We start from the raw sequence: 9,941 nt of genomic DNA, 5'->3' as shown, positions 1-9,941 counted from the left end.
ACAGACTATACGTCTATTGATGTTTAAAAAATAACTTAGTTTCATACATAAGGTTTGTAGTCTCCGATTAATTAATTTGGCAGAGGCTGGGTTATGCTAAATTACCACTTTGGAAAGTGAAGTTGCCAAAAAAGTTGTTAAGCGTCTCGTACATAAGCAAGTCATTTGTTCATTAACTGACTTTCATCTTAGTTTTCAGTAAAATTATATAGTTACTAGTTTTCCGCTATTTACGGTGAAATAAAATAAATAGAAAAGTCAGAATAAAAAGTGAAGACAGGCTAATTCATTAGTTTATATTCACCGCAATATTCACCTCACACATTACTCGTCAGAAATTAAAAAAAAAACTACTTTATATGAATAAAAGTTGTTATAAATTATTTTTATTTGAAAATCGTAAATAAATTTACATATAATATTAATAAATATTACATCACGTGTATTAATTTGATAGCGTCGTTGGTAGCGCGTGTACTACTGAAGTGTCTAATAACCGGCAAGTTCGGCGAAGGTGGAGTCCATCTCGTCAGCCAAGCTCTTGTATCTGTCTTTGTTGATGCCCAGCTCGTCTGTAACACGTACGAAACGTTACACACACATTCAAATATAAAACAAAACTCTAAGTCTCTAACAAAATCCGCTGCGCGTAATTCAATTCGGTCGCGTTCCTATATTAAAGTTAATGATTTAGGTAACACATTTAATAATTATATTAAGGCATAAGCACGGAAGAGCTTTATTATATAGTTTATAAAAATATTATAGATTAAAGAATACAATGTACCTTGAAAGCACTGATCCACGTCGGTAGCAGCAAAGCATAAGACATGTTAAACACAACGAATAAAGCTAGGTTTGATATGAATTGACGAGGATTGACGAAAACAGAAGCTCACAGGCTCTGTGAAACGTCAATCCCAAAGGTTATGGTTGGGTTATTTGATAAGAAGTAGATATTAAGGCGATCCTACATCTAAGACTTATAAGACGTGCGGATTGACTATATCCTATTGGTTTTGTACAGAGGGGTACGAGGGTGAGATACGGTTTTGGGTGTTCCTGTGGGATTTTGATGTCTTAAACTAGCAAGCTTTGTTAGTATCCGGTGAGCTCGGCGAATGTGCCGTCCAAGTCATCGCATATCGCCTTGTATTTCTCCTTCTCGTTGAACAAAGCGTCTGTAAAATTTTGTTAATAGATAAATGTGAAGAAAGAAAACCCTGAAAGATGATCGGTCACGATTATAGGCTTGGCCTTCCGTCAGCTGTGATAGCATCTCCGTTCAAACTGTTAGGATTATTGTTTATCGTTTGTGGTTTTTAAATAAAATTTTGAAAAACATTACCATTCCTTTTAATAAGACGAGACTTGGAATTCATCGTCGTTGGTATTCAATCGATGAAATAACAAGAACTGTCTCTGATTATTATGTTTATATATTAATATATATTAGTGAGTTGGTCCCCGAGACATTACCTTCAAGCCTGTCGACTTCCTTCTGCAGTTTCTTCACAGTCTTCTCGGCGTACTCAGCGCGGGCCTCGGCTTCCTTGAGTTTGGAGGTCAGGGTCTTTAGCTGCTTTTTGAATTCTTCTACGCGCTGGTTGGCCTTCTCTTCTGATACTTCAAGTGATTTAAGGGAGTTACCTACAACCTGTGGGTGGGGATAGTGATTAAGATAATACTCATAACCTTGTCATTTAAAAAAACATATTTTTCTCATAATATCTATATTTTTTTGCCTGTGAATAAAACAATTTCACATTTTATAAAACATTCTATAAATAAATGAAGAATTCAGTACCTTCAATTCTTCCTCAAGTTCTGAGATCTTTGCGTCACCAGACTTGACACGGTCCTCAGCGACTTCGAGTTCGTCTTCAACGAAGGCTAACTTGCGTGAAACCTGAGATTCGAGACATATTTATCAATTATATAAGCAATTATCCCAAGGTGTTTGTTTAAGTTTTGGCATAAACATAAACAATATTGGACAAATACGTGGCAATTGGCTTACCTCATCAGATTTACCGTCAGCGTCCTCAGCGAGAAGACGAGCTTCCTTCAGTTGGTTGGTGAGCTGGTCCATACGCTCCTCGTCCTGTTGTGCCCTGTTCTCCAATACTTTGCACATACTGCAAACAAATAAATGTTATAAATACCAATTGAATAAATCTTATGAAAATGTTTAGACGAAGCTCTATAGTGCTTATAAACACAAAAAACCAACATATAGTATTGTTTTTGGATACTACACGTTTTTTTTTATTTTATTTCTATATGTTTCCATAGCTTCAATTACTTATCAGAAGCCGTGATTACGGGCAGAAGAGATTATATTTATTAATTACCGGTTGTTTTCGTCAGCAGACTGCTGGGCCTCGAGCAGTTTCTGCTGGGCGGTGCCGGACCTCTCCTCGGACTTTTCGAGGTCCTCTTCAATCTGCTGCACCTTCCTGTTGAGGGCGGCCACCTCCGCCTCGGTGGCGGTCAGTTGCTTCTCCTTCTCTTCCAGGTCCTTGTTGGCTTGCTCCAGTTTGTTCTTGTTAAGGACGAGGTCCTCCTCGACTTGGGCGAGCTTCTTCTGGAGCTCACGGACTTCCTCGTTGACCTGAAATAGAAGTGAAGATTATGCTTTAAGTATATCAAGTTTTTATTAGTTTACTTGACTCTAGTGATCATTACGTCTGTTTCTTTAAAAATATACCTTCGTGTCTTATAAAGTAAATATTTTAAATTTTTATAGACTGCTATTATGTTTGTAGTTGTTAAACTTCAGGTAGTAGAGGCTAGATGTGGTCAAGTAACTACATATCGTACATGGGCTGATCGACCGGGGAAGTATCACCCTCTTACAGAATAGGGTTAAAGGACGTCAATTAGTCTTTTAAAGGCTGCTTTTCGTCCGAAGACCGAGAGAGCCGGTTGGCCTTTTCTTTTTACCACCCTCTCCTATCCCGGGATGTTGATATGCGCAATGATATTCTATCCTGTATCAGATGTTGTCTATTTAGATGTTGAGCGTTTTTCATTGGTAAGGGGTCCAGGGAGTTCGTGCGGGATGAATCGGATGCCCTTCCTTACCCATACCAGTAACGCACAAAACTCAATACTCAGTTAAGACCAAGGTCAATACCCTTTGACCGGATGGTTATTCGACCACCATCATCCTTTCTATCCTTCCTTTCACCTCAAGGTCGAAAACGCATCCGCAACAAGATATTGCAGATGTCCACGGGCAACGGTAACTACTTCCCATCAAGTAGGCCTACTCGTTTTCCTCTTTTACCATAAAAAAAAAAAAAAATGTATTTACCTTCTCGGCGCGGAGGTTGGCATCCCTGGCCTGCTGTTCGCAGGTATCTGCCTTGTCCATGGCATTATCCTTCTCCAGCTTCATCGCCTGCATCTTCTTCTTGATCGCGTCCATTGTGGCTGTTTTTTGTTTTCACGGTCCGTTCAAAATAATACGCCAACTGGCCTTAACAAAATCAAAAATTACAATTAAAATTAATATATTAATGTACTGAATATATATATTTTAACCCTAATATCAATTAGGTTGTATATGTGTACGTCTTGGTAAGGTCTTATATCAGTGTTGTGTGTTTTAATTAAAAATTATAACATCCGATTGTACCTCTAGGTTAAATCATCGATCAGCTCTCTATACTGAAAAATGTATGAGCGTTTTTCAAATTCTATTTTTAACGGCCCAAAGCTTTTGGCAACCTCTAAAAGTTGATATGTGTACACGATAGTATGAAAGCTATTTTATTCTAAACGCTCGCTCATAGTTGGCTGGCCGCCAATTATGATATGCATGGGAAATAACTGGCGTTTATAATGTATATGATATCAAGATGTTAAGTGATATACTGTCCCAAGTCAGGCCATTTTCGATAATAACGCAATTTAAATCCGTTTTAAATTATCAAATCGTCTCGTTTACTGTCTTCGATATAAATCTAAATAGGTCATCTATTAAAATCGGTTTGTTTTATTTAAATATAAATTCGGTACGTCTTAAAACAGATACACGGAGTTTTATGTGTCGGTCAATCCGGTTGCGAAAATAAGAGACGCCGATGACGTGCGAGTATTTTTGGCCAAGCATCAAGATATTGTTAGCAGAAATAAATATCGCTACCAGCTGGTCCACAAACATGGCGGTATTTAGTAATACACGAATGAGGATTAAAGCAACATTTCGGTTTAACACATGAATGTTAAATATTTCGTAATCGAGACTTTGCTAATTTTTTTTTATATTTGCTCGGTGCGAATCAATCTTTTCGAATGTATTTGGAGAAAGTTTATGTCGCCTGTATTTCAAACTACCGATTGTTGAAATATTTTAAGTTGAACGTTTCTAGTCTTATTTTGAATTTATCTTAACCTTAAATCAAAGATAAAAATTTGATCTCCGTGCTCGTGTTTTTGACAAGTTTCGACAGCATTAATCCGATGACTGAATTTGGTTGGAAGTTTTTAAGACGATTCCAAAAAGATATAGATATTTTTTTATTAATTTTTCTTTAAATTATTTTTATGACGTTTTTCGTTTTAGATTTAGGTTTTTTTTTAAATGGAAACTGCATGGAAATTTCGTTCTAACTTTATAAAAACGCTAAAGAGGAGGGCCGCGAGACAAGTATTAAATACAAACTGATTTTTTTTTCCTATCAATCTAATCCTTTTTTTTTTAAATATAACGTGATATATTTTTTTATTCAAAAGATTTGCTATTGTATTAATTTGTATGAAGCTTGGATTAGGTCGGTGTAATTGCGATTAGAATTGTACGTATAACTTTATATATACATTTTTACAATTCTTTTCAATTTACCTAAGTTATTTTATTAAAAACATACAGATTCGTCACATAAATCATTAAATATATTTTCAACGTTAATTATATTAACATAATTTAAGAGCTAATTCTGTCTTTATTAATAGGTTGTATTACATAAAATTTGTTTTTTTGATGTTATATCGTCCTCGTCTTTCTTTCTTTCTGTCGTCTTTAATAATTTGCTTATGTAATTCTGTGTATAAATGTTACGATTATGGCGCTGTGTGGGTGTTTGTGAGTAATATTCAATATTCATGTCTAAATGCAGACGTGTAATGGGACACCTTACGCTACTCTCATTTATGGTTATCCCGAATCAATGGACGTACTAAAAAAACTAGTTTCCCCATATCGCTAAATAAATACGGACGAATGCCGCAAATAGTCTGAGAGCACGACCGCGCACTATTTTCAGTGAGAGTGAAACCCGAGTCACTCGGCGGGAACATCGCGTCAGATAAACACAGATAAAAAAATCACATCCTAAAAGGCTTGTACGCCACTGCACTGCACTCACGTAGGGTCGACGTGGTTACGTGGGGTTCGGGACCCGTTTTTCGATAGCCAGAAACCCCTTCAGATTTTTATTCCAAATCACTCACCTAGCGGGCTGTTCACACGGCGGAGCGACACGCACTGCGCGCGCCGCCCAGCGCCAGCGCCGCCCGCCCGCTATTTTCGGTGCCAAAAATCCAGGATTCCATTCTAATGCACACTCCCACATCGGTGTACGCTTACCCGAGTTTGTTTGGGTATAACAGGTTAAAGAATAATGACTTACCTTAAAGGATGACGAGAATGTAATAACTCATTATTGTAATCTCTACTCTCCTTGTTGCTTGCTTGAATATTAAGTAACTTCTTGAAGTCTACAGCCTAAGTCTATAAATAATTTAATATTTCTTAACAAAGAGATGATCAAATTGTTAGCAGTCATTAGTCAAGATCTTTCATCCCGTTTCCACCTCCTCAATGAATTCCAGATATGTTTAAGTACGGGGAAAATAATAAAATATTTACAGCGAAAAAACAACTGATTGGAAACAAATAAATTGGTATAGTGAAAATGGATATTTTCCCAATAATTCAAGATTTTTTAGAAAGTCTTTAAGAACTCGCTGTATAACTAATACATTTGATGGCTTATCCGTGTCAACCATATTCGCACGGATTTGCTGATTTCTATATTCATTTTTAAATAATAACAATCATTATGAGATCTAAGACTCGCGAGTATTCATTTAAATGAAACTAGTATTACTACGCGTATTTTATTATTTAAAAAAACTGCAAACATCCAACGTTTCGGTTACTTCTTAGCAACCGTGATCACGGACAGACGAGATGTCTCGTAGTATGTAACTTTTTAAACTAATAAAATAGCGTAGTAAACCGAACAATATTAGTTTGATTTAAATAACAATCATTTCTTTAAAATCATATTCAAAGACAACTTATAAATAAAAATTTCTGAAGAACACGAAAAAAGAGAAGACGAGTATATATATACGTATGTAAATGTATATATAAATATGAAAAAGATTTTGTTATAGTTTTATTGTAATATCTCATTACTATTACAATTTAAATTAAAAATAAAATACAACAATAAAAAATTTATTTGGTGACAACTGAGACGAATAATAAAAACTTATGTCAAATATTCATGAAAAAATATAAAATAATCACCTGATGAGTTTAGAGAGGAGCCCGTATTTATAAAATGAAGTCAACTATGAATAAAAACATTATTATATCGGTTTTTATTAAAGATAGTGTGTTTAAGTTTAATATAGCGAACCTTGAGCTACCGTCACCTCTATATTTAGTAATTACATGGATAAACTTTCGTCTTTAAAATATAAAATTCAGAATGAGGAGCTGCCAGTAGCAGGCTTCTATGAAATAACTATTGAAATTTAAACCCGTTACTAAGCTATAAAAGCAGCAATGGCTGAAATAGACATAAAAGTTATTAAATTACATCTACTGCTGATCTTTGAAAATTATTTAACCTTTGAAATCTACAGTTGTATGTTTTACTAAACATACAAAACACTGATCGAGACATACAGCCAATTTCAATATTTACATTCATGAGCAAAATGCTATGAATATATAATGTATAAAGAATTTATAGTATTTGTGTTTAGTCCCTCTTTATATTTATTGCTACTTATTGTATACGTAACTAAATTGTCATATCCTGGACTCCTCGACGTTTTGGGGATTTTAAGACGAATAGAAGAAACGAGTTATTTTATACATCTCATAAGAATCTTCTAGATTTTTTTTGGATGTAAAAACAACAATGTCTTCGTCTCTTGACAGGTCACGACAGCAATCAAAAGAAATTTTGAATTTTTTATTAATAGTTGTAGTTGTAATAAACGTTGTATTTTTGAATTGTAGCCATAGATTTTTATGTTTTAATATTTTTTGTCTCATTAATCATAAAATTATTTGAAATTTAATATGCTGCGTAACATTGGTGAGATACAATTTAAGTACCTATTAAATTTCCAACTAATTAAATCCTAATCAACATTACGTAAAGAACTCATTTATTTTTAGTACGTCATTGTAACACCAGGTGGGGCTTTAAACAAAGTAAGACAAAGAAAAAATTTAAATCATCAAAAAATTTAGGATTGCTATCAAAAACTTTATTATATAAATTTAAGTCATCACAATTATCTAAAATAACTTGTAACTTCTTCTTGATTAAACATCTTCATAGTTTTTTTTTATCCAATATCAGTTTGTGACATTTATAGCAGTTTGACGTACACGTAATATCATATGTTATTATTGGTATTTCTAAGTAAAGCTTTATATAGACATGTAAGTTTGTTTACCTTAATTCTTCATACAATCGTAAAGTTCATTTTGAAAATTTAAGGAATAGCAAAACAAAGCAATTTTATTATGAAACTTCTCTTAATTGACCGAGTTATACACTAAATCTTTTTAACATATTTCTATTTAGCTTTTATAAGACAAGATATGCTATATTGCTTGTAACACTAAATATAATCAATATAATATTGCTTATATGGAAGCTATTAACAGATACTTACAATTAAGTACATGAGTCACTCCGATAACTACAACACATGTTTTCCAAATGTATATTTGTTTATTATACAGAACTAGTTACTAATTAAAGTAGACGTTATAAGAAAATATATACATGTACTATAAATAATATTAGAAAGGGGGGATTACAAAAAAAATACTATAAACTTTCGTAATGACGACGCTTATGTTGATCGAAAATTATATTTGACAAAACATTAATGTAAATACCTACTTACAAGACTATATCAAAATTTTTCATTTGGGGTTATAATAAAGGGTGTAACAAATAAAAGATGTTTTCATTACAAACGTATAATTGTGGAAATGAAACAGTTAAAGAAAGCCCTTGACACACTTTATATATAAGCTGTTATTTATGAAACAAGCTGTTATAACAATACAATTGAAAACATAAAGTCATATTACTACATAGCTTAAAAAAGATTGTTAGGTGGCTCAAAGTAATGCACAATCAAGATAATTGTACTTTTGCGAACACATTAAACTGTCTTATTCAACACTAAATTAGTAACAAGGGTGTTTCATTGATTTTCCAACCAGCAATCCTAATTTAAATCTTCGAAAAATACAATTATCTCATTTCATGAAAATAGTTGACATAAAAAATACATATGTCCATTCAATTTTACTCGACATTAGTTACAAAAAATGGACTCCTATTTATAAACGGTCTGTCATACAAAATACATACAAATGCTTCATAATTAAGACCTAATTCATGTTTAACGACTTGCCAAAATATTCATTTGATAACGGCAGTGTTATGGAAAGGATAGTTACATTTAATTTACCTTATAAAAAATATGTAATTACAAACGACTCTATGTTTATTCTCTAATCTATTACTTTTATTTTTTATCTTGTTACATTACATTATTGGAATGTCAAAAGTCAAAACAATAAAAACGTCAAAGAAACGTCATTTTATTGCTCGATACAAAAGCCTGCAAAATCAGCGTCTTAGTTCAACAATACTGTTTACTTGCGGACTGAAACCACGTTCTACAACACGGCTATGAAAGGCACGCAAGTGGACTAATTCACTTTAATTATTTTACCCTTACACTACGGAATAAGATACAAGATGTGGTGGTATAAAATATTTAAATTCACCTTCTCAATGTGCCAGCAAATTATACATAAGCATAACTGTTACATTATATCTTAAATCGATGTTATTCAATAACCTGATAGATCAGCGAAGGTCTGATCTACTTCTTCGGCGATAGCTTTATACTTACTCCTCTCTTCCAGGACTTCATCTGTTAAAAAATTGTTAGTTAGCTCATCCAGTTAGATTTATATCTAGTTTAAATATTATTTTTGTTAACGATTATTGAAGTGAAACTTCTTATGCGACTTTCAACAACTTTGCTTTAAACGTTTAAAGCTCCTGAGGGGAGGGGGGGGAGATAAGACAGAGCGAGAGGGAATGTGTCGCGCTCGAAAACATGCGGACAATCAAATGTGACTTGTAAGTAATGTTGGTAAAGTTTGACTTAAAGAAACACTAAAAACTCCTTAAAAATCATTTTCTACCCCTTCCTGTTTCCATTCCAACATTACGAAGTTTCACTTCTTCCGCGCACTATTAATTTTTTGTTAATAGTTAAGCATACAGATTTTTGAGTTTCAAAATTACTTAAAAATAAAGCATCTACAAAATCAATTATATGGATGCAGTGTAAATATATCTAGTATGTATGAGCAAGACTGGATGCAGACTACTCGTCTATAAGCAACTATCTACAGAGTGGCAATGAATACTTACGTCATTATAAATTAATTCAGTGATATACTTGTGAAAATAAAAATATAATAGGTCTGTCAGAAGCCGCCTCCTATATTATCTTCCAGGCGTGAAACTATTTACTGTATGCAATCTAGTATTTACAGTTTTAACGAAAGTTTTTTTTTTTTAATTTAAATAAAAATAAAAATATGACATGAATTAAGGCAGAATAGAAATGGAACACGTATG

General features: G+C 33.3%; 1 protein-coding gene across 2 annotated transcripts; it reads right to left on the bottom strand.

Annotated features, from left to right (window-relative positions):
• Positions 1-354: 354 nt before the first annotated feature.
• LOC116768265 (tropomyosin-1) lies at positions 355-5,615 on the bottom strand. 2 transcript variants are annotated; one of them, XR_004353366.2, is made up of 8 exons: positions 5,461-5,615; positions 3,320-3,484; positions 2,355-2,614; positions 2,021-2,138; positions 1,808-1,909; positions 1,480-1,657; positions 788-1,181; positions 355-572 (listed from the first exon to the last, which is right to left on the bottom strand). XR_004353366.2 is itself a non-coding variant. In XM_032658953.2 (7 exons), exons 2-7 carry the CDS (start codon positions 3,431-3,433, stop codon positions 490-492), a joined length of 855 nt encoding a protein of 284 aa, XP_032514844.1. In that variant the 5' UTR covers positions 3,434-3,484; positions 5,461-5,614; the 3' UTR covers positions 355-489. The 2 variants fall into 2 exon arrangements, 1 of the variants encoding a protein (XP_032514844.1); XM_032658953.2 differs by lacking the exon at positions 788-1,181 and having other exon boundaries at positions 5,461-5,614.
• Positions 5,616-9,941: the final 4,326 nt, after the last annotated feature.

This window comes from Danaus plexippus, chromosome 19 (assembly GCF_018135715.1).
Source record: "Danaus plexippus chromosome 19, MEX_DaPlex, whole genome shotgun sequence".
NCBI lineage: Eukaryota > Metazoa > Arthropoda > Insecta > Lepidoptera > Nymphalidae > Danaus > Danaus plexippus.
The sequence above is the reverse complement of the archived record's forward strand: the minus strand, read 5'-3'. Positions and strand labels throughout refer to the sequence as shown.

Excerpts from the sequence above, each read along its gene's own strand:
- LOC116768265 (XM_032658953.2), bottom strand. The coding sequence starts at position 3,433 with ATGGACGCGATCAAGAAGAAGATGCAGGCGATGAAGCTGGAGAAGGAT. Across the intron at positions 2,139-2,354 it reads TCTGCTGACGAAAACAACCG|TATGTGCAAAGTATTGGAGA; the intron begins GTAATTAATAAA and ends ATTTGTTTGCAG. Across the intron at positions 1,658-1,807 it reads AACTTGAGGAAGAATTGAAG|GTTGTAGGTAACTCCCTTAA; the intron begins GTACTGAATTCT and ends CCCCACCCACAG.